The following is a 26415-nucleotide window of genomic DNA, read 5'->3' as shown; positions in this document are numbered from 1 at the left end:
TAGATATACCATGTTCTTGGATTAGAAGAATGAACATTGTGAAAATGACGATACTACCCAAAGCAATCTACAGATTCAATACAATCCCTATCAAACTACCAATGGCATTTTTCACAGAACTAGAACAAAAATTTCACAATTTGTTTGGAAACACAAAAGACCCTGAATAACCAAAGCAATCTTGAGAAAGAAAAACGGAGCAGGAGGAATCAGGCTCCCTGACTTCAGACTATACTATAAAGCTACAGTAATCAAGACAGTATGTTGATTTTGTGCCAGTAGGCACAAAACAGAAATATAGATCAATGGACCAGGATATAAAGCCCAGAGATAAACCCACGCACATGTGGTCACCTTATCTTTGATAAAGGAGGCAAGAATATACAATGGAGAAAAGACAGCCTCTTCAATAAGTGGTGCTGGAAAAACTGGACAGCTACATGTAAAAGAATGAAATTAGAACACTCCCTAACACCATACAGAAAAATAAACTCAAAATGGATTAAAGACCTAAATGTAAGGCCAGACACTATAAACCTCGTAGAGGAAAACTTAGGCAGAACACTCTATGGCATAAATCACAGCAAGATCCTTTTTGACCCACTTCTGAGAGAAATGGAAATTAAAACAAAAATAACAAATGGAACCTAATGAAACTTAAAAGCTTTTGCACAGCGAAGGAAACCATAAACAAGACGAAAAGACAACCCTCAGAATGGGAGAAAATATTTGCAAATGAAGCAACTGACAAAGGATTAATCTCCAAATATACAAGCAGCTCATGCAGCTGAATATCAAAAAAAACAAACAACCCAATCCCAAAATGGGCAGAAGACCTAAATAGACATTTCTCCAAAGAAGATATACAGATTGCCAGCAAACACATAAAAGGATGCTCAACATCACTAATCATTAGAGAAATGCAAATCAAAACTGCAATGAGGTATCATCTCACACTAGTCAGAATGGCCTTCATCAAAAAATCTACAAACAATAAATGCTAGTGAGGGTGTGGAGAAAAGGGAAGCCTCTTGCACTGTTGGTGGGAATGTAAATTGATACAGCCACTATGGAGAACAGTATGGAGCTTCCTTAAAAAACTAAAACTAGAACTACCATATTACTCAGCAATCCCATTACTTGGCATATACCCTGTGAAAACCATAATTCAAAAAGAGTCATGTACCACAATGTTCATTGCAGCTCTATTTACAATAGCCAGGACATGGAAGCAACCTAAGTTTCCATCTACAGATGAATGGATAAATAAGATGTGGCACATATATACAATGGAATATTACTAAGTCATTAAAAGAAACAAAATTGAGTTATTTGTAGTGAGGTGGATGGGCCTAGAGTCTGTCATACAGAGTGAAGTGAAAGAGAAAAACAAATACTGTATGCTAACACATATATATGGATTCTAAAAAAAAAAAAGTGGTTCTGACGAACCTAGGGGCAGGACAGGAATAAAAATGCCGAAGTAGAGAATGGTCTTGAGGGCACGGGGAGGGGTTAGGGTAAGCTGGGATGAAGTGAGAGAATAGCATTGACATATATACACTACTAAATGTAAAATAGATAGCTAGTGGGAAGCAGCCACATAGCACAGGGAGATCAGCTCGGTGCTTTGTGACCACCTAGAGAGGTGGGGTAGGGAGCGTGGGAGGGAGACGCAAGAGGGAGGGGATATGGGGATATGTGTATACATATAGCTGATTCACTTTGCTATACAGCAGAAACTAACACAACATTGTAAAGCAATAATACTCCAATAAAGATGTTTAAAAAAATGAAAGACACTGGAGCAGGAATAGCACAAATACCTATTATGTTTGGACTCAAGTAGCAGAAGTGGGAGAACTGGCTGGACTAAAACAAAAGGGAGTGGTAAGGATATGAAGAATGATGGTGCAAACTATGTAATGGCGTTCATGGTCAAAAACATTTATACTACTGCTCTTTATAAAGATAATAGGTCAGAGTCAGCTGAAAGGCTGGGACTCAATAACAAGGGATTAAGTAGAAGAAAAGAGAATTTTAAAATGTTCTTATCGAATAAAGAATGTTAAATTTTAAAAAGAAAAGAAGTGTGGTCCATGAGCCAGCAATATTAGCATCACATGTGAGCTTGTTAGAAACGCAGAATCTCAGGCCCCATCCCAGATCGCATGAATCAGAATCCTTGTATTAACAATAACTTTTGGTAACTTACATGCACATTAAAATTGGACAAACTCTAGAATATTGTCAAATCTTGTTGTATGTTAGACTCATCTGAGGAGCTTTTAAAAAATATTGATGCTCAAAGGCTTTTATTTAATTAATCTTGGGTATTTTCCTAGGTCATGGTATTTTTTAAAAGTATCCCAGGTGATTTAGTATCCAGCTAGGATCAAGAGCCATTGATCTATCTTAAGAAAGTCCTGCCTCTTTACTTGGGAAACTTGGCAATAAGCCAGGTAGCCCAGATTCTGCCACTGATGTGTCAGCCACTATTTTTGGATGCCACCTTTTCCTTCCTCCACCAACCATCTGAGTATCTTTATTGCCATTTAGACCTAAGATCTGTTTTATCAGGGACAAAGGTTTGGCACCCTAATAGTCGCTAAGCAGTAGAACCTCCTATATTTCACTTTTTAAAGTTTCTTCAGGACTAATAATCTGCCTATGTTCCTATTCCACAGTCAGTTTAAGTGCCTTGATAATCAAGTACTCAGTTACATGCTGAGACTGAAACCATGTTATGAACACCATCCCACTTGATTTGGACTTTGATACTCAGCATAGTGTGAATATATGGGATTACTATGCTGAAGCCTTCGAAGAAAATTTCTGACTACTTAAGAAATACTTATTGTACTTGGAAAGATTTCAAAGAAAATCTTTGCAAGTCATTCCTACAGGTGCTTTAAAATTATAAAGAATTCAACTTCAAAGAGGTATGAGATAGAGGAGAATGTAAGGAAGTATCAGGTTCCTCTGCTGGGATCCTGGAGCTTTTATACTGTAAATTGGAGTATGGGATTATGAAGAAACGGAATAATTTGGACCTATATTTCTGGAGCAAGGATCAATTTAACAAAAAGATTTTAGCGTAAATGTTTGAATTTTGGCACTCAAAAATGTTGTCATTCCAATATATGAGAAACATCCACAGAATCCCACTTTATAATATGACCCAATCATGTAAGGCAGTGTTGTTAGGAACCTGGTTGTATCAGTGCTGCATCCAGGGAAAACTGAACAGGCCTTACTGTAGCCAAAGAGATTATGCTCATGTCACAGGCTTAGCAATGGCTGGGTCTAGTCCACCAGATCCCATGGTTGGAATGTGATTTCTAGGTTAGTCCAAAGATAGACCCAGCTTTTTTTTTTTTTTTTTTTTTTTTGCGGTACGCAGGCCTCTCACTGCTGTGGCCTCTCCTGCTGTGGAGCACAGGCTCCGGACGCGCAGGCTCAGCGGCCATGGCTTACGGGCCCAGCCACTCCGCGCATGCGGGACCCTCCCGGACCCGGGCACGAACCCGCGTCCCCCGCATCGGCAGGCAGACTCTAAACCACTGCGCCACCAGGGAAGCCCAGACCCAGCTTTTTGACTGTGTCGTTATGGTGGTGGTGATACTTTGATTATACAAAACTTTTGATGCCTGCAAATAAGTTCAATCTACTTTTGTTACTGCACTTAACAAAATTGTTTGTATAAGATTGTGATGATTAATTTTTCTTCCTACTGTAATCAATTCCCTGACAACAGAATACTGCTAAAACTTTGCAACTTGTTATTTTTAATATTGTCTTTCATTCACCTTATATAATGTTAAATTATATTTTCAACCAGGAACATGGTTGAGTTGTTTAAAAGTAAGTTTGAAGCATTAGATTGAAGTCAGTGAAAATATAAAAGATAATGAGAGAAATTCAGAACACTTTAATGTTAATTTTCTCCTCAGCCTCCCAACAAAGAATGTAACAGGAGAGATGACAACAGTATATAAATTATAATTAATCTATAAGCACTAGAAATAAATCTTAAAGACATCTACTTTACTAAATGCTTATTTAAAATATGGTACTCAAAGGTACTGTATAAATTAGCACAACCCTTGAATTAGACCTGGGATTTTTCCATTCTTAGATGATAAATTGTGTACACATTTTAGGAAGAATGAAGCAAATACAGAAAACATAACTTCAAATCTGTTTATTGATGGCGATAGCTTCCTGTTCCTATTTAACTCCCAATTGGCTGATATATAAGAATATCAATGAGTTTTTTAAAAAATTATTTTATGTAAAGTATAACACAAGTATTTGTGAATGTTAAAACATAAACGTACAGCTCAATGATTTATGACAAAGAAACATCTGTGTAAATATTGTCTTGACTAGCACTCCAGAAACCCCCTTTGTCCTCCCTCCCAGTCACTACTCTCTCCCTTCTCCCCAAAAGGATCTCTAGTCTGTTTTCTTACATTGGATGTTTCCCTGTTTTTGAACTTTTTATAAACAAAGTCATACAGGAGGTATTTGTGTCTCTGTTGTTCAACATTGTGTTGTTAGTGGGATTCACCAATGTTTTTAGCTGCAGCTTTGGTTTATTCGTTTTCATTATTGTACAGTGCTCATTTGTTTGCATATACCATGCATTCTACTATTAATGAAAATTTAGGTTATTTAATTTTTGGAGATACTATGAAGAACAGTGCTGTGAACATTTTTGTATATGTCTCTTGGTGCACATATGCATTTCTCATACCTAGGAATGAAATTATTTGTTGCTGAGTCATAAGATATGTGTATTTCAACTTTAGTAGGTAATGCCAAACAGTTTCCAAAATAGGGTACGTATTAACACTTTCACCAGCAAAGTGTGAGAGCATATGTTGTTTTACATTCTAACTACCACTTGACAATTTCATTCTGTTAACATTAACCATCTAATGAAGGGCATAATGGTATGTCATTATCTTAATTTGCATTTCTTGATTACCAGTGAGGTTGTGTAACTTTGCATGCGCTTTTTTGGCCATTTGGATAGCCTCTTCTATGAAGTGCCTATTCAGGTCTTATGCTTGGTTTTTTTTTCTTTTTTAATTGGATCATTTATTCTTTTTGATTTGTAGAAGTTCTTTATATATTATGGACATATCTTTTGTTGGTTTTTCATGTTTCAATTATCTCACATTTGTGGCTTATTTTATTTTATTTTTTTTTTGCTGTACGCGGGCCTCTCACTGTTATGGGCCTCGGACGTGCAGGCTCAGCAGCCATGGCTCGTGGGTAGCCGCTCCGCGGCATGTGGGATCTTCCCGGACCGGGGCACGAACCCGTGTCCCCTGCATCGGCAGGTGGACTCCCAACCACTGCGCCACCAGGGAAGCCCTGTGGCTTATCTTTTCACTCTTTTAATGGTGTCTTTTGATGTATCTACAAATTCCAGAAAAGGATACTAAGAGGCTGAGACCCTTATTCCCTAGTGCAGCTTTCTCCATGCTGTAATTTATTTCCATTATATATTTTACTAAATACAGAAGCAGAACCTTATCTTAATCTATCATAATCTTAGCTACAGTTTGTATTACAATGATCTATGTTTTCAGTGGCTATCTTAAAAATAAGTAAAATACCTATCAAAATAGGAGAAATATTTATGCTTAGAAAAATTCTTTCTGATTGTGATATTACTATAATTTACATGATTTATGTCATACAATTTTAAGTTGCATAGATATTTAAAAAGTCATTGAATAACACATTTTGAATATTTGCTGTATTGAAACATAATCTGAGCCTCTCTTTAAGACATTAAAAGTATGTTGATGGGATGATCATAAAAAGACTTTTGTGAGCATAACCTAATACCTATAAAATCATTTCTACTCTAAAGAATGAAAAGCCAGATACATGGAGTCATATGTTGTTTAAAACCCAAATACAATACCTCTTGTTCATGAATAGATTATCCTACGTTAACAAATTATTATTTCCTATGCTGTTATCATTGTGTCTTCGAGAAGTCTTTTAAACATATGATGCCCTACCTCAGACTTTCAAATCCTCTTTATTCGTAACTATGAGGGTCTTATTTCCTTATGTTTATTTAATGACTATGTTGTGATTAGTGATCCTCATGCTTTATTAGGGGAAATACTAATAAGTCTTAAATGCAAGCTTCCTGCACATAGTACTTGAGTTTGGGGAGTTGGATGCATGGGAAGTGTTATAGATACCCAGATTACTGATGCAGAGTAAACTGAAATAAGTCATTGAAAACAGTGATGAGAGAAATTGTTTCAAAAGAATGAGAAACACGGGCTTCCCTGGTGGTGCAGTGGTTGAGAGTCCGCCTGCCGATGCAGGGGACGCGGGTTCGTGCCCTGATCCGGGAGGATCCCACGTGCCGCGGAGCGGCTGGGCCCGTGAGCTGTGGCTGCTGGGCCTGCGCGTCCGGAGCCTGTGCTCCGCAACGGGAGAGGCCACAACAGTGAGAAAACCGCGTACTGCAAAAAAAAAAAAAAAAAAAAAAAAAGAATGAGAAACAATACCAGTGTTGAGGCATGGCTACTCTGGGATTTGGTTTCTGAGAAGTGAGTGAGTAGTTAGAAACACAAAACTTCTATGTCTGGTCACACTGGGTAGGTCTAATAGAAAAATTTAATTGATTTCTTAGTGTAACTCTAAAATTACAACTTATGCTCTTTTTTATGGCTGTTTGAAGCACTGACTTTATTTATTTTTTAATTTTTTTTTTTTTTTTGGTCCAGAAGAACCAACCACAGAGGTAACAGGCTGTCAAGAAGCATTTCATTTGACTCTGATGTGATTGGATTTAGTATATATTACTATAACCCAGATAGTATACTTTTAGGAAAAATATAATACTAGCTTCTTATTTCAGATAAATTAAATCATAAATGTATATGCTGCACTGTGATTTCCTTAAGTATATTTGATATTTATGGAAATCCATCAGTCTCATTTCAAAATCAACATTCATGTTACATCAGGAAATTGGCATATTCTTTTGAAGAGGTTGTTAAGCAGGAGACTTGGCTATTGACTCAATTCTTATTCGTTTTGCTATAAAATTTAGTTTGACAAATTTCTTAAAATATTTGGCAATAAACCATATCTCATATATTAACATTCTAAAAAGGAAATGCTTTACTAATGCCTGCAGCAAATATGCTATATAAAAGTAATTTCTTTTTCCTTTCTTATAATTTCTTGAATATATGTAATCATATATAAGATATAGTGCTGTACATTGGTGGGAACAATTAAACAATTTAAAAACTGGGATGCCCTGTATTTTAAGACTTTATTTTTTGGCCCAGAGATAAACCCACGCACATGTGGCCACCTTATCTTTGATAAAGGAGGCAAGAGTATACAATGGAGAAAAGACAACCTCTTCAGTAAGTGGTGCTGGGAAAACTGGACAGCTACATGTAAAATAATGAAATTAGAACACTCCCTAACACCATACACAAGAATAAACTCAAAATGGATTAAAGACCTAAATGTAAGGCCAGACACTATAAACCTTGTAGGGGAAAACATAGGCAGAACATTCTATAACATAAATCACAGCAAGAGCCTTTTCCACCCACCTCTTAGAGAAATGGAAATAAAACCAAAAATAAACAAATGGGACCTAATGAAACTTTAAAGCTTTTACACAGCAAAAGAAATCATAAACAAGATGAAAAGACAGCCCTCAGAATGGGAGAAAATATTTGCAAATGAAGCAACTGACAAAAGGATTAATCTCCAAAATATACAAGCAGTTTATGCAGCTCAATATCTAAAAAACAAACAACCCAATCCCAAAATGGGCAGAAGACCTAAATAGACATTTCTCCAAAGAAGATATACAGATTGCCAACAAACGCATGAAAGGATGCTCAACATCACTAATCATTAGAGAAATGCAAATCAAAACTACAATGAGGTATTACCTCACACTGGTCAGAATGGCCATCATCAAAAAATCTGCAAACAAGAAATGCTGGTGTTTGAGGGAACCCTCTTGCACTGTTGGTAGGAATGCAAATTGATACAGCCACTATGGAGAACCATATGGATGTTCCTTAAAAAACTAAAAATAGAACTACCATATGACCCAGCAATGCTACTACTGGGCATATACCCTGAGAAAACCATAATTCAAAAAGAGTCATGTACCACAATGTTCACTGCAACTCTGTTTACAATAGGCAGGCCACTGAAGCAACCTAAGTGTCCATTGACAGATGAATGGATAAAGAAGATGTGGCACATATATACAATGGAATATCACTCAGCCATAAAAAGAAATCAAATTGAGTTATTTGTAGTGAGGTGGATGGACCTAGAGACTGTCATACAGAGTGAAGTAAGTCAGAAGGAGAAAAACAAATACTGTATGCTAACACATATATATGGAATCTAAGAAAAATGGTTCTGAAGAACCTAGGGGCAGGACAGGAATAAAGATGCAGATGTAGAGAATGGACTTGAGGACACAGGGAGGTAGAAGGGTAAGCTGGGACAAAGTGAGAGGGTGGCATGGACATACATACACTACCAAATGTAAAATAGATAGCTAGTGGGAAGCAGCCTCATAGCACAGGGAGATCAGCTCGGTGCTTTGTGACCACCTAGAGGGATAGGATAGGGAGGATGGGAGAGAGACGCAAGAGGAAGGGGATATGGGGATATATGTATACGTATAGCTGATTCACTTCGTTATACAGCAGAAACTAACACACCATTGTAAAGCAATTATACTCCAATAAAGATGTTTAAAAAAAAAGCCTTTATTTTTTAGAGCAGTTTTAGGTTTACATGAAAATCGACAGGAAGGTACAGAGGTTTCCCATATACTCCTTGGCTCCACACAGGTATAGCCACCCCCATTATTAACATCACTCAGAATGGTACATTCTTTTTTCAAGGATGAACTTACATGGGCACATCATAATCATGCACAAAACCATAGTTTACCTTAGGGCTCACTCTTGGTGTTGTATGTTCTATGGGTTTGGACAAATGTATAATGACATATATCTGTCATTATAATATCATACACAGTATTTAAAATCCTTTGTTCTCAGCCTATTCATTCCACTACCACCCCCAGCAACTACTGATGTTTTTACTCTTTCCATAGTTCTCCAGAATTTCATATAGTTGAAATCATACAGTATGTAGCCTTTTTAGATCAGCTCCCTTCACTTACTAATACACATTTAAGATTTCTCCATGTCTTTTCATGGCTTACTGTCTCATTTCTTTTTAGCATTGAATAATATTTTATTGTCTGTGTGAATCATAATAGATTTATCCATTCACCTACTGAAGAACATCTTGGCTTCTTCCAAGTTTTGGCAACTATGAACAAAGCTGCTATAAACATCTGTGTGCAGGGTCTTTTGGTGGGCATAAGTTTCAACTCCTTTTGGTAAATACCAAGAAGTGCAATGCTCTACCATACAGTAAAAGTATGTTTAGTTTTGTAAGAGACTGCTAAGCTGTCTTCCAAAGGAGTTATACCATTTTGCATTCCCAACAGCAGTGAAAGAGTGTTCCTGTTGTTTCACATCCTTGCCAGCATTTGGTGTGGTTAGTGTTCTGGATTTGGGGCATTTTAATAGGTGCATAATGGTATCTCATTGTTTTAATCTGCATTTCCCTGGTAATATATGATGTGGAGCATCTTTTCATATGCTTATTTGTCATCTGTATATCTTCTTTGGTGAGTTGCCTGTTAAAATCTTTGGCCCATTTTTTGATCAGGTTGTTAGTTTTGAGTTTGAAGGACTCATTTATGAATATGAAAGAACTATGATCATTTCTAGGATTCTTATAACTTTTATATTGACTGAACACTACTTGTGGGATTTAATTATAAAGTAACTCTATTCTGGCTTGTACCATCCCTTTGTAGTTACTCAGTGGATCTAATTGTTATTCTGCTCCTGAATGAAAACTCTGATGGGTTCTCCAGCCTTTCTAGTCACTCGTAGGTAACTTGAAGTCCTCTAATAAGTAATTAAAATATTTAGTCTCATATAATAGTGAAAACTTTGAACTTGCTTTAACTGTAAGGCCTTTTGCCTCCCTCTCTTGCCCAGGTGTGCTTCGGTTGAGAACAGAGAATGTAGTTGCTTTTTTCCCCTCCTACCTTGAACTTCTACTTCTTCCAGATGCTCCATCATCTTTCTAACTCTAGTTTCTGATCCATTCAGATCTGGAGCATAGGAAATGAAAAGAACTAAGTGGAATGGGGCAGGAAAGCTGTTACTTAGCTGGTAGTCTTACAAGCTGATGTCATACTCTCTAGGCTTAGCAAGAATTTAAATTGACTCATTTTCTTTTACCTGCGCTCTTTTCTGCCTTATTACTTATTCTTCCTTATCCCCCAGATATTCGGCTATAGTGATAGATTCCCCCTGCTAAAGTCTTGTAATTGCTCCATGGCAGCCTCTTGGACAGCATCTAAGATGACCCCACATTCCACATTCTCTCTATCTTGCATATTCTCTCTGTCTCTCTGTCTCTCTGCTTCTCTCCGACGCTTTCTGTCTCATAGGTGCAGCTCATATATGATTCACAGAAAACATGCACACACTCATTGCCCTGGTGAATTCTGGAGTGCATGTTATTCACAGCAGCAATCTCAGCCATCAGCAGCTAGGCAGACTTTGTTTCTCAGGGAGGAATCATACCCCAGTCCACTGTGGGGAGACATGTTCAATTCATGATGCCCTAGAGCACTACTCAGTTGTCTTGAGGGAGAGGCAGGCAGCCTTTTGTAAGGAATTAAGGAAATTTAGGACTCACATTACAGCTTTCTTTGAAGAAATTCTTTCCAGAATGTGTCTGCTATTTTCAACTTATGATCTTATTACAGCCTTAGCATGGGTAAAGAGTTAGAGTTAAATAACTAGATTTTTAGGAACATAGTTTGTAAGTTCTGCATGTAGTCTCACGTCCCCTTTGGAGAGAAATACCTGTTGGTTCTTGATGCTTCAGCTGAAATGTTCCTTTTATCAATCCATAACAAAATGAACTAATTAGCATTAATAACAAATATATTATTTCAATTATAAAATGAATTAAAATATAGGAATCCAAACAAATAGATTACATAGGACATTCAAATAATATGAGCAAAATTTTAAAGTTCAAATGAAGATGGAAAATAATACTGAGCTGCAAAGAGACTGGAGACATGAATTTGGAACAGAACCATTAAACTTGTCATCATTTCATGATTTCAGAAGATAATCTAAATATTGATTTATCTGAAATATAACAAGGATAAAGAAGAAAAGCACCTATAATTCAGAAATGCAAAATGGTAAACATCTAGTGAATCTGCTTTCTTGATCTAAATGTCATTGTGTATGAAGCCTGTGGTTTTCATGACAGTAAGATCATATATGTAAAAGGGAATTTTCCAATTCACTTCTGTCATTATACTTGTTCTGTTGTTATAAGAAGTATATTTCTCAACATATTTTTGACCATTCTCCAGAAAGGGCCTGAAAAATAGAGAACTTTTGGACAGGGTCTACAGAAAGGAGAGTATTTTCGCTGATTATTAGGAAAAATGTATTTAAGACCCTGGTTAATTAATATGTGAGTAATTAAAGCAGTACGAGTAACATAGCTAACAATGAAAAGATGAAAGTTTGCAAAGGAACTTGCTTATTTCCAGTTATGATTCTATTAGTGGCTTTCCTCAGATAACTTTGTAAGTTTGATTTTAACTAACCATTTGTTGAAAATATGGTCTGTATTCCAAAAGAAATATTGATAATTTGTTTTTTTTCTGATTGTAAAAGTAATATATGGTCTTTGACATTCCAGTGCTATTGAACATTAAGCTGTCCAAACCTTGTTACACCTAGTTCTCCTCATTGATTCTACAGCATCTGACATTATTGACTTCTTAATCTTCTTGAAATCCTTTTCTACCTTGACCACTGTTGTACTACTCTCTCATCAGATGTAACCTTTATAAGGGCAGAGGGTTTTTTTCTGTTTATATCTGTCTAATTCACCTGACCAATGGAAGGTGCTCATTATATATTTGTTTAATGTATAAATTCTTTTACATATCTACCTAATCCTCTTTTGATTTTTTTTTTTTTTTTTTTTGCGGTACGCGGGCCTCTCACTGTTGTGGCCTCTCCCGTTGCGGAGCACAGGCTCCGGACGCGCAGGCTCAGCGGCCATGGCTCACGGGCCCAGCCGCTCCGCGGCACGTGGGATCTTCCAGGACCGGGGCACGAACCCGTGTCCCCTGCATCGGCAGGTGGACTCTCAACTACTGCGCCACCAGGGAAGCCCCTCTTCTGATTTTTTTTAACTCTTCCTCATCCTAAATCTTAAACCTTATTATTCCCCTGATGCTGAGTCTTCTCTCTCTATTCTTTCATTTTTGAGTCCTCATCCATTGTAATCAAATGACTTCTCTAGTTAAATGCAACCCATGTCTTTACCTCTGACCCTGTCGTCTTTTCCAGAATCAAATATCCACCTTTCCTGTGACCATCTTTATATGTTTGAACCATAATCACCTGAAACTCAGCATATCTAAAAGATGCCTCTTGTGCTCTCAGCCTACAATACTGGCTCCTCATTCTGACAAGCCTTTTTTCCCCCGAGTTTCATTGAAAAATAATTGACATACCTCACTGTATAAGTTTAAGGTGTATGGCATGATGGTTTGCTTTACATATGTTGTGAAATGACTGCCATGATAGGTTTAGTTAACATTCATCATCTCATATAGATACAATAAAAAGAAAAGAAAAAAATGTCTCCTTGAGATGAGTACTCTTAGGATCTACTCACAACTTTCCTATATATCATACAGCAGTGTTAACTATAGTCATTATGTTGTACATTACAGCCCTAGTACTTACTTATCTTATAGCTGGAAGTTTATACCTTTTGACCATTTTCCTCCAGTTCCCCGCCCCCCTCCCCCGCCAAAGCTGGTAAGCACAAATCTGATCCCTTTTTCCATGAGTTTGGTGTTTTTGTTTTGTTTCATCTTGTCTTTTTTTTTAGATTCCACATGTAAGTGAGGTCATATAGTATTTACCTTTCGCTGTCTTATTTCACTTAGTGCCTTCAAGGCTTACCCATGTTACAACCCTCTTTTAATTAACGGCACTGTTATTTTCTCATTCTCCGCGCTTTAATTCTAAACCTCTCTATTTGACAGGCCTATATTTTCATTGTAACCATCCCCACTACCACTAGCATCAGCATCAGTCATCATTAATAATATTTATATAATGCTTTATAATTTGAAAAGTATTTTTGCGTGCATAATTTCTTCTTTAGGGACTAGATCATATCTCCTTCTAAGAGACTAATTCTGACAGCTGGAAAAATTTTCTATTTAAAGTATTTAGTTTGTTATTGAGCAGTAAATTTTAAATGACAATTGAGGTAAGTATAGCAAGGAGAAGTATAAAGTGCTATGAGTTGAGATAACAGGTGTCTGACTTAATTATTGCATATGAGTGCGCTTATATGTGTGTTTGTGTTTCATGAGGCTGATTAGGTAGGCTTGCTGAAGCATATTACAGTGAAGTAGGTGCTGAAAGATATATGGGAGATCTAGAGGAAACAGTATGTGCGATGGTCCTGAAGTGGGAAGGAGCATGGTATTTTTAAAAATCTGAAAGAAGGCTAAGGTACTCAGAATGGAATTGCAAGGGTAAGAGTGGCAGAAGGTAAGGCTAATAACATAGGCAGAGGCTAGGGCCCCATCACAAACATATACTGAACAGAAAGTATGACACTATATTATGTTTTATGTAATATGTGTATTTTCCACTTTTGACTTCTGAAATCCTCAGTCGTGACTTAATTATAGCCTAACCCTTTAAGTTACTGATTAATTGGTTTATTTTCACAAAGTATTTAATATTATAGATTTCAGTAATCACTGTTGCTTGTTACTGATTTACTCATTCTTTTGTGTTTTAAAAAATGTTTGAAAGTGCCAGATGTTTTATTGGAATAACATTGAATTTATAAGATGGTTTTCCACCATTGGGCTTTCCCATTAATATAAACTTACTCATTTATTTAGGTCTACTTTTACATCATTCAATAAAGTTTTATAATTTTCATCACAAATGTATTCATTGAATAACACATTTACCAGGTAACCCAGCAATCCTACTCCTAGGTATTTGCCCTAGAGAATAAAAACTTAGGTTCACACAAAAACCTGTACAAGAATACTTATGGCACTTCTATTCATAATTGAAAAAATTGTAAACTAAATACCCTTCAGTAAATGAATGGATAAGAAAACTATGGTACATTCCTGCAATGGACTATTACTCAGCAATAAAAAGAAGGAATTACTGATACATTCAGTGACACAGATAAATCTCAAAGGCATTATGATAAGTGAATAACAACAGTCTCAATAAACTATACATTGTATGTTTCCATTTATATGGCATTGTGGAAAAGGCAAAACTATAGCAATAGGGACCAGATTAGTGGTTGCCAGGGGTTAGGAGAGGGATAAGGTTGTGACTACAAAGAAGCATCACAAGGGAGTTCTTTGGTGAATTATATTCAGCACAGTTTTAGTATAAGTGAATTTTATCATAGTCTACTCTTATGAATATTACCATAAAATGTAGCATATGTGATGAAAGAAAATGTGTGTGTGTATAAGAGAGATGTAGAAATAGTTTCCATGATGTTATATGTAATCCAAAATAATCATCACATTTGATTTTATCTTTGATAATATAGATACATTACATATTTACATTTTACATATTTATGATCCCACATTATACTAGACTTAATATAATGCCAAATTTAGTCTTAATTTCCCAAGTCTACTCTAGCTGCATGCTGCAGTGTGGGGGGCAGGGGAGATGTGAGTTTGGAGTGGTGTTGAAGGCGGTGACCGGGACATTTCAAGCTCCAAGTCATGATAATGCATGTTCATGTCTCTGATTTCCATAGACACCCCATCACAGCGGGTACAGTTTATTCTTGGAACCGAGGATGACGATGAGGAACACATTCCTCATGACCTTTTTACGGAACTGGATGAGATTTGCTGGCGTGAAGGTGAGGATGCTGAATGGCGAGAAACAGCCAGGTGAGGATTTTTTTGTTGAAGGATGAGGGTATACTAAAGAACTTTCATGCTATTAGAAAGAGAGATATCTAATGCCACAATTTTGCAAACATCCATCAGTGCTGCTGCTTTCTGAAATTGCTCATCTGGCCTGGGCATATCCTATAATGGGATATGGGTCAGGATGAAACCCGAAGGCTGTAATTATAGTAAACAGTGATGCAGAGCCAGCAGCAGACGCAGTCTTAAACAGTAGCATAATTTGCGTGTCATCAGGAAAACAGTAGATATCTAACAGTAATTTATTTCTGTCTTTTCAACTGCTAGGTTGTGCCCCAACTGGTGATATTATACGGGACTTTTTAAAAGAAAGGGCAAACATCATAAGAGACTTTAGTTGGAGTCCTGAATTTATTTACTATTTGTTGAGGGTAAAAATATTTTGTAATGTGTTTCTAGGATATATATACATTTAAACATAGTGGTTTTTAAAAATAATTTTTAAGAAATTACTTTTTCTGTCATTTGTAATTAATATTTCCATATTGCCATGTAATTGATGAATTGCTGTCATCCTTTCTTACTTATTTACTCATTTATTTAACAAACATTTATGGTCTATTGTGTGCCAGGTGCAATGGATATAGAACAACAACAACAAAAGTCTTAGGGAGTTCCCTGGCAGTCCAGTGGTTAGGACTGTGCTTTCACTGTCGAGAGCCCGAGTTCAATCCCTGGTTGAGGAACTAAGATCCCACAAGCCACACCAAAAACAAGAAAAAAAGAAAAAAACACCTTAGATCTTGCTTTTAACAACCTCACATCTAATGCGGGATTTAGATAAGTAAACAAAGTTGTAAGTACTGTATAATGAATGCTGTGATACAGGTGTGCACTAGGAACTGTGGGCACGCCTAGGGTTGTCTTTTACCTGCTGCTTCCGAAATTTTAATGTGAATACATATCACCAGGGATCTTGTTGAAATGTAGATTCAGTAGACCTTAGGAATAGAGTCTCAGGTCTAGCATTTAATCATTGCCTTAACTCTAGCCAGAGGTAGTGTGGAATTAAATGTTCAATCATGATAATATTATAACTAATACTGGCTTGGTTAATTCTTGTTTGATATAATTTAAGTGGTCTTTGTAGCTCTCTTTTATTTAAAATATACTAAAAGTAAATAGAAGAAGATAAAAATGGCTTTCACCTAGTTCATCTCTGTTAACATTAAAAAAATTAACTGCTGATATTTAAAATTCAAAAATCATAGAAAGGTAAAAAAGCAAGAACATTGCTCTACTCTTGTTCATAGTACTTCTCAAAGGTAATCACTATTAATTGCTTCTTGTACATCTTTTCATAAAAATTTTAATGCCTAGATCTGCATGTAAATGTATGCCCTTTTTATATTTACATAAGAGGTATTATATACTGCGTTCATGCCTTGCTTTTTTCATTTAATATATTTGGATCATTTTCCATATTATCAATACAGATTACTCAATCTTTTTAATCTCTTTAATGACTGCATCACATTTAGTTATGGATGAACTTTTATTTATTTAGCCAGTCTTGATAGGGATTTAGATTGCTTTGTGGGTTTTTTTTTGCTGTAAACATTGCTGCAATAATCATTTACACATATATTTTGGGATTATTTTGTAGGTATTCATGTAGGGTGAATTTTTAGCGGTGGAATTTATGTGTCAAAGAGAGCAAACTTTTTTTTACTTTTATAGATATTGCAAAATTGCCTTCATAAAATGTTTTGGTAATTTATACTTCCCTCAACAATGTATGAGAATGCTTATTTCCCCCAAACCTTTGCCACACAAAATCATCAAACTTGTAAAAATTTTGGCTAATTTTGTAGATGCAAAATAAATCTCAGTGCTTTAATTTGTATTTCTCTAATTATTAGTGAGATTGAACATTTTTTCATATGTTTTTATTTTTTTCCTGAGAACTAACTGTTCACTGCCTTTACCTGTTTTATTTCAAGTCATTCATTTTTTTACTTCTGTTTTTTAATGCCTTAAACTGGTGGTATGTTTTTCTGTGTGAATTACCTTTTTTAATGAAAAAACTACATAAATTAAATTCTTTCTGATGCTATTATAATATTTTAAATATAGAACTAAATTTGAAACAGTTTTCATATGACCTGGCAAATTTTGAGATTAAGAACCATCTACCTAATTTTTTTCTTCCAACTGCATCAAAAACCAAGTATTATTTTCAAGGATATAATATGTGTGCTCATCTTCTTTGATGACAGAAAAACAATATATGATAATATTCTCCACCAATTAGTGTTATACGTTTTGCTCTTTCATGATTAAAGAGTTGTTGATAAGGAATTTGAAGTGCAAACCTCCCTGTTTAAGGCTAGAGGCATCCGTCTTCAGCTGGTGTTAAGAAACAGGTGTTCCTGGCTGACTTGAAGGAAGGAGATCTGGTGGTTATGATGACTATACAGCTCTGGTTAGAATCTCTTTAATCAATTGCTGAGAAGTACTTTTTGGAAGCATTTCTTTTATATTTCTTTCTTCACTCTCATCCCTCAGAACAGAGCTGAGAAGTAAGATCGGAATATGCGTTTTGACAGGAGTAACTCCCTTATTATGAAAGTGGTTGGTGATTTTTCACCTTCCAGATCAAATGGTGATCTATTCCTTTTAAGCAGTAACTTCCTTGTAACTTTCCCACTCTCATCAAGCTAGGAGATAGCAGAGCAATGCTAGAATCTAACTCTTTTCTTGTCACAATTGAGCAGGTAGAATTTTATCATGCTCTAATGGATTAACTTGAACAACATGTTTATCCTAAGCCATCAAAATATGTTGCTGTTTATTTATAAAGAATGAGAGAGATGACCCAGTTACTTATTAATATTCTCTAATGTTGTTAGATAGGACCTGTGTTCTTAGCCCTGCTTCTGGAGCCTTATGCACGGTGCAGGTATTTGAGGTTCGGGAGACATCTGATGAACAATCAAAATAGTAACAGACATTGAAGAGGAGAGTAGATGAATTTTGGCTGAGACACAACACGTCAGGGAAGAACAGAACATGTTTACTGAGGACTTAGAAGTGGAGTAGGGGGCTTCCCTGGTGGCGCCGTGGTTGAGAGTCCGCCTGCCGATGCAGGGAACGCGGGTTCGTGCCCCGGTCCGGGAAGATCCCACATGACGCGGAGGGGCTGGGCCCGTGAGCCATGACCGCTGAGCCTGCGCGTCCGGAGCCTGTGCTCCGCAACGGGAGAGGCCACAACAGTGAGAGGCCCGCGTACCGAGAAAAAAAAAAAAGGAAATGGAGTAGATTCTAAAGTGGTGGAAGTAATTTTGTTCTTGATGCCCTAGTTCATCTAACAAAACTAAGTTTAGTTAATTCATGATTCCATCTGATTTTTCAAATACAATTTAATTCTAATAAATCATAACCATTTGAAGTACTTCTTTCTTTTGATTAGTATTCCAGGGGGATTAATAATTTTCTACCCTAATAATAGAAATAAAAAGGATATTTTATCAGCGCATTGCACCTGCCACATATCACATCTTGAATAATTCATGCCCACTGTTGTTGCCAAGTAAAACTTAAGCAAAGTTTTAGGTTTTGAAGCTAAATTTTTGAATAATAATTATTTAATAAATGTTTGTGAAAAACAGCTGTTCCCTTTTAAAAAACCCTAGAGGAAGCCATATGACAGAGCTAATGAAATCAACACAATTACAATGTCCTGCTTATAAATAACATATAATGTTATTAATAGAAAAATACCCAAAGATACCACAGCTGTGCAGTCGTGGAGACAACATGCTTGACTCACTGTGGTTGCCCTTTAAAAATGCTTCCCACAAATGAGCTCATCAGAGGCAAAGAAAGGGATAGCAGTTAGGCCTCTGATACATACTTGGTAATGTGGAAAAAATTTTTACATCAAAACAATTTTATTGATGATGTGAAGGTATTTGATATTTAAAATTGGTAAAGGGTCAAGTCATCAGGAATTTTCAATGCAATGTGAGATGTGAAAATAACATGAATTAAGAACAGCTAATGTCAATAAACTCTAAGTGCGGATACATTTTAATACCCCTTTCCTCTTGAAATAGGTACTTTATGATTACATATGTTAATCTCCAGCCCCCACTCTAACCATGTTCCCCCTTCACCCTCCATATCCTTAACTCTACCCAAAAAGGATGTTTTCTCTTGAGAATTCATGACTTCCCCCAAGACTGTCATTTTGGATGATATGGTAACTCCTTTACTCCCTTTTTGGGTAGAATCAGAGAATAAAAATTATTAGAAAAGTTAAACTAAATTAGTGAGAATGAAATAAACAGAAAGAGTTAAATTCTATAGAACTCATCTATCTCTAATTTGCAGAAGAATTTTATTTTGTAGATTTCTAATATGAGTATTGTAGAGGAGATTATCATCAACTTAATCCTCAAAGAGTTCAGGAAACACCTATTTTATGTTGTTGCTGCTTAGTAGAAAGAGATTCCAATGTGTTAATTATGGATGAAAACAGACACAGACATACTGAAGGAAATGAAAATAATCTCAACAGAGCTTAAATCCACCCCTCCCCCATAGAAAATGTCATGCAGTTGGCCTACAATTTCTTTTTTTTTCATTGTCCGTCACATCTCATTCATGCCTGTGAGACTCTTGTTTGCTTTGGTTTGCTATTCAAACAAATGTCAGCTGAGTTTATTTGAAAACTGGAATAAATTGCAGCACTTTAGGTCATTAACTGCAACCAGGCATTTTGTAACTGACAGTATATTCAGTGACTACAAATCTTAAAACAGGATTTGGTGTGTTCTTAGACCTGCTAATTTCTATCTTTGGAGTATGAAATGGAATGAAAAACAGAAAAGAGAGATATACTTATGTATCTTTAAAATATATTCATTTAAATATCTTTTAAAGCTTTTGGCATCATTCTGGAGTTGGCATAAAACACTGAATCTTGAAATGTTTAGTAACTTGATATTTGTAACTTGTGGGTTCCTTTTTATGGAAAGTATCTTATGTTTCCTCCTGTAATACTCATAAAACCTATGCTTATATCAAACCATCCATGCATATAACTTATATTTGGCCATCCAAACTGCTTGGAACTCACAAGAGTCTCCATTCTTGGTCTAAAAGATCAAGCCCCCAGTTTGAAAGAAATTATTCTAAAGGAAGGAGTTTTTGTTTTTAAAATGTCTTCTCAGATAGACAAGTAGTTCAATGGAACAGAATAGAGAACTAAGAAAAACTAACCCAAGTGCAGCTAACTGATTTTTGACAAAGGCGAAGGAAGAATTGTCTTTTCAACAAATGGTACTGGAACAATTAGAGATCTACATAGAGGTAAAAAATATTAACTTCAATCTAAACTTCACAGTGTATACAAAAATTAATTCAAAATTAATCATAAATCTAAATGTAAAACATAAAGCTATACAAATGTTGGAGAAAACATAAGAGAAAATCTTCAGGACCTAGGGCTAGAAGATGAGTTTTTAGGCATGATACCAAAAGCACAATCTTTTGAATAAAAGAAGAAAAGAAAATATTCTTAAATTGGACTTCACCAGAATTAAAAACTTTTTGCTGTGCAAAATCCTGTTAGAGGATGAAGACAAACTACAGACACGGAGAAAATATTCAGAAACCATATATTTGACAAAAATATTATATCTAGAATATGTAAAGAACTCTAAATGTTCAACAGTATGAAAACAAATCAATTGGAAAAATGGGCCAAAAAAAGGTGTTCACATAAAATGGTGTTCAACATCATTAGTCATTAGGGAAATGTAAATTAAAACCCCTATGAGATACCACTGCACACCTAATAGAATAAAGTAAAAAAAAAAGTCACAATAGCAAATGCTGGTGAAGATATAGAGACACTGGATCTCTCAGCTATTGCTGGTGTGAATGTAAGATGGTAGCACTGCTCTAGAAAACAGTTTGATAGCTTCTTATAAAACTAAGCATGCATTATTAGTAAATATGACTCAGCAATCACAGTCCTGGGCATTTATCCTAGAGAAATGAAAACTTATTTTCACACAAAACCTCTACATGAATGTTCATAGCAGCTTCATTTGTAATTGCAAAAACCTATAAACAACTCAGATATCCTTCAGTGGGTGAATGGTTAAATAAACTTTGGTACATCCATACAGTGGAATACTTTTCAACAATAAAAAGGAACAAACTATTGATATATACAACAACTTGGATGGATCTCAAGGGCATTGTGTTTTAGTGAAAAAATGTCTAGCTCAAAAAGTTGCAAACTATATGATTCTATTTACATAACATCCTCAAAATGACAAAACTATAGTGATGAAGAACAGATTAATGATTACCTGGGGAAAGAAACAGGGTGAAGATTGGGAATATAAAGGAAGCTCATTTGTGGTGATGGAACAGTTTTGTATCTTGATTATGGTGGTGGTTTTTACACACACACAAACACACGTACACCCCCCCCCCATATCTTCTCAAGATTCTTAATCTAAATATTCCCTTTCAAAGGAACCAAGATAAAATGATGTAGATGCTTCTTTACTTATTTAATTATTTTCACTGTTATCTGGAAGTAAAATTTAACTATAAATCCCCTTAGAAGAAGAGGTTGGATCATTTTGCATAGATCAAGAAGCCCATGGATATTTAAAAATGAATTTATTATTAGCGTTATTACAACTTACAAACAATATTATTGTATGGGTCAGTCTATAGATTTATACTTAAGTAATTAAGAAACAATATGTTTTTTTTAGTAATGTATCAACACTCTTTTCAGGATTCCTTGAGTGAAAATTTTAAATACAACATTTTAGTAGCAATTCTGTATAGAAAGATGACAGAAAGTACCAGAGCTCCAGAAAAGAGAAATCTATAGTCCCCCAAACAAAATTACACCCTTTTATGACCCTAACTCTTCTTTACCACACAACAGACTGGAAACTAGATTTCAAATCTAACAAGGTTCTTCAGTCAAAATAACACCAGCATAAGTGATGCTGTAAAGACTCCCTTCTTTTATTCTTTTTGTCTGAAAAACCACATCATATGTGAGTAGTATATAAGGTGACAGAAGATTTAATAAAAGTTGTATCCACTCTCTTGGTACACCTTCTGTGGATAACATAAGATGAGAGGGAGAGAACACAGAACATTTTTCAACTTGAGATTTGTTCCAGACAAGAAGGAAAATTAAATGTTAAATCTGTTGTTTTCACTATAGGCTTTAGCATAAGATATCTTAGCTAAAAAAGTCCATAAATCCAACTGAAGTAATTGTATTATGGTAAAAAATGGGCACAGACTCTGGAGAAAAACAAGAACAGTTGGAGTTGATCTGGTTTGACAAGGTTAGTGACTAGGTGATCCTGGACAAGTTTTGAATGTGTTGAATTTGTCTCATCATTTTACAGATGAGAAAACTGTGGCCCAGAGAAGTTGAAAGACTTTCCCTTGGTCACACAGCAATTTAGATATAGAATAGGGCCCCAAACCTAGATTTCTTTTTATTCCCAACTAGTCCAATACACTTTCCACAGTACTATCCCATTTCAAAATGTCTGTCAAGAGGTTGATCCTTGGAGATATTGACATTCACGTTACCATGTCCTTACTTTTATACCTGGCAAGAAATACTAGATTATTATATTTATCAAAAGTATATTCACTCTCACCATTAATTCTAATTAGGAACTTGATGCTGGTATGAATTGCTAAAATTTGTATCAGTTAGGATAGGCAATATTATGCTAGAAAAAATATCCTGTAATTTCAAATGCTTAAAACCACAAAGGTTTATTTATGGTTCATGATACATGTCCATCATGAATCAGTAGAAGCTCTGCACCACTGCTCTAGTCGTTACTCGGAGACTCTGGATGATAGAACCGCCTACATCTTGAACATAGCTGGTGGCCACAGACGGAAAAAGAGCTCCAGAGGGTCTCATCCTAGCAATGAAAAACTCCAGTCTGGAAGTGGCACAGAGAATTTCTGCTCACAATTCTTTGTCAACAGTGGCCTCACCCAGTTAAAAGAAAGCCAGGTAGTGATATCCTACTCTTTACTAAGAAGAGAGGGAGAACTAGTTATAGTTGGTGAGCAGTATTAATGACCATCCCATGATCTGTGATGCATTATGGCCCTGTAAAGGGCTGAAAATCGTTAAGATTCACTAATATGAAAAAATTCCCAACTGTGTAGACAAAAATACTCTATAAAATTGTCACCATTTGAAGAGATACTGTCAGTGATTTGTGCTTAAATATTAGTTGTTTCAACCTTCAAGCATTCTCTAAACTTATGATAGGCATAAACATAGGACTGTAAATTTTTGGCAGGCATAACTGTTCTTCCCTACTAGTTTCCTTTTTACTTCCTGACGTTTTCATCCTTGAACTCTGAGGACGGATCCATAGCTGTCTTTATCGTTCTTGGAACTCTACACACAAATCTTTCTGACTAGCCCTTTTGCTTAGGTTTTTTAGCTGGCCGATACACTGGTTCTTAACTATACAAGATGTCCTCTGTTGGAGTTGGAGTTGTATCATTTGATTACACAAAACAGCAATAAAATATCATATAGATAGGAAGTTTGAGTGATATTGCATGGAGAGAGGAAGTTAGTGCAAAAGTGACAAGGAGAGAAAATAGGAAAATGGTGGGGGACGGAGAGAGGAGAGGCATTTAGGCTAGGCTTCATTAGAAATGGTGGAATTAATATGGCTATCTACTAAGATTAAAAAGCAAGTCCCTAAAAGAATAAGAGATTTAGTGCTAGTGCCAGAGCAGTAAAATCATCGATTTCTCTTTATCCCTTCCATTTATCTTAGTTAGAAACAATCTCAGATATTACTACTCATTTCACTCCAAGAAGGCAGTGGTCTCCCATTTGGCACCGTGTTATCAATGTTCTTCTATTCTCCGGCCCTGGCAGGAACACTCAGGGAATGGGGGCTGAGCTCAGTTCTCATAGATTTAGTCCCTAGGAAGTGACTACAATCACTAGATTTCATCCAAACAGGGCTAATAAGTATTTTTCCTATGGAATAGTCCCCAAATTATACTAGCTTCCCTAAAAATCAAAGGGCAAAATTGTCAAGAGATTCAAATATTGTTTTAAGACCTCCCACTAAAAGAAAAATGAGTACTCTTTCATTTTCTTTTGCATTTTTTAACCACCGTTATCTTTCCATGTAGTGTACTCTCTTTATTAGTTCTACAACAGATTCCCTGTGACCACTGACTAAACGTTTATATTGATATATTTTTTCAGTGCTAGAAAGATTAATTAAAAACCTGAGTTTTTTTTTGTTTTAAACATATCTTTCAATGACAGAAAGAATGTTTGTTAAATGGAATTAAAATGAAATAAACCAGATGACTTGGGCTGGCTTTTACTTACTTCTGAAATCCTTGAAACCAAGAAGTAATGTGAATAGCTTTATACTTCTACCTTTTATTGTTGGGATAAAGGTTCATTCATCTACAATGTAATATTCAATGTGCTGATAATAATATTTATTTGTAACTTGGGAAAAATTCAAAATTAGGTAACTTAATGCCTGAAGGGAGATCTCTTAAAGTGAATGCAATGCATGTTCTATGGAAATATTTTTGCCATAAATATCAGTGTCTTTACGGTAGTAAAATCATTTGTTTTATACTTATGGCTAAAATTCACCCCCCTTTCTTTTTTTTTCATCTTGGAATGGCCTTCTTTTAATGTGTTTTGTTTTAAGAATAATTTTATAGCAGGGTAGTGGTGAAATAAAAACGTGTTACAAATTAAAAAAAAATTATAATATTTATTTGAATAGGTGGTTGAAGTTTGAAGAGGATGTGGAAGATGGAGGGGAAAGGTGGAGCAAGCCTTATGTGGCTACTCTTTCACTGCACAGCTTGTTTGAGTTGAGAAGTTGTATTCTGAATGGAACTGTGTTGCTGGACATGCATGCCAACACTTTAGAAGAAATTGCAGGTACATCCTTTTTTCTCCTTAGTCTATTTCACACTTATGGGTACAGCTGATTTTTTTAATTCCCTTTTTCTTATAATTCTATACACGTGTGACCTTTAGGAAAGTAATTCTCATGATCAGTGTATGAGACCTCAAAAATAACTTTGTTTTACCACCTCATTTAAGATAAAAGAAGTTGAATCTCAAAGAAATATGGTCTAACATGCCAGTGGCAAGTCTAGGACAAGAATCTATATACCTTGGTTTCCATTTAGCATATATTGTTTTTCATCATCATATGTAATTAGACTGTCACCATTAGAAAATTGAAGGAAAAATCCATAAAGCTAGAGACTTATTTTTTTCAATATTCAAATACATGAAATAGCCAAATGAAAAAGTTTCAGCAATTAGGAAAAATGTTAGCTTAGGATAGAACAGAAAGATATGGCCATTTATTTTAAACTGAATTAAAAATCTTGAATTCCAGAGGAGGCCAAGTGATGAAGTTTAGATTAGTTTATAATTGAAACTATGGCTTGCGTCTGGGATGAATGATTTGTACTAGAAGTCTATTATGGCTATATCACACAAGCAGTTATATTTAGGAAGCATCTTACTGTTACTCTGCAAATAAAAGCAAAGAACTCCTATATCTTTTCAGCTGGAAGACAAACATTTTAGTAAAAACAAAATAATACAAAAAAAACACAGAAATGAGTTTTTTTTTTTTTTTTTTTGCGGTACGCGGGCCTCTCACTGTTGTGGCCTCTCCTGTTGCGGAGCGCAGGCTCCGGACGCGCAGGCTCAGCGTCCATGGCTCACGGGCCCAGCCGCTCCGCGGCATGTGGGACCTTCCCAGACCGGGGCACGAACCCGCGTCCCCTGAATCGGCAGGCGGACTCTCAACCACTGCGCCACCAGGGAAGCCCCAGAAATGAGTTTTGAAAGGGTATAAACGAAATGGTTACTGGAGATTTTTAAAAATAAAAACAAAGCTAGGACTCAGGCAGTTTTAAAAATTCCTAGTTCAGAAAAACATAAAAGCAGTTCCATGTGGAATTTATTTGTGGAGTAGAAAGACTTCAGAGAGACTTCAGTGTCTTAATTATATTGTAGAGATGGGAAAAAACCCCAAAACACTCTGTGTGTTTTTGGATCACGTAAACGAGAAAATATTGTATTTGAAAAATAATGTATCTAATTTAATCTTCAGAATAACCTCTTAAAGTAAGTGCATTCCCATATTTCAATAAGAAAATAGAAATTCTGAAACTTTCAT

The 26415-nt window shown here is 35.8% G+C and overlaps 1 protein-coding gene across 14 annotated transcripts in view; it reads left to right on the top strand.

Annotated features, from left to right (window-relative positions):
• Nucleotides 1–26415, top strand: part of SLC4A10 (solute carrier family 4 member 10) — a 329883-nt gene that overhangs the window by 170446 nt on the left and 133022 nt on the right. For all 14 annotated transcript variants that reach the window (XM_032637995.1, XM_032637999.1, XM_032637996.1 and 11 more), the window contains 2 exons: nt 15010–15148; nt 24994–25154. In XM_032637995.1, coding sequence (XP_032493886.1) covers nt 15010–15148; nt 24994–25154 — 300 coding nt within the window. The remainder of the gene's footprint in view (nt 1–15009; nt 15149–24993; nt 25155–26415) is intronic.

This window comes from Phocoena sinus, chromosome 7 (assembly GCF_008692025.1).
Source record: "Phocoena sinus isolate mPhoSin1 chromosome 7, mPhoSin1.pri, whole genome shotgun sequence".
Classification (NCBI taxonomy): domain Eukaryota; kingdom Metazoa; phylum Chordata; class Mammalia; order Artiodactyla; family Phocoenidae; genus Phocoena; species Phocoena sinus.
This window is presented reverse-complemented; position numbering and strand designations above follow the sequence as displayed.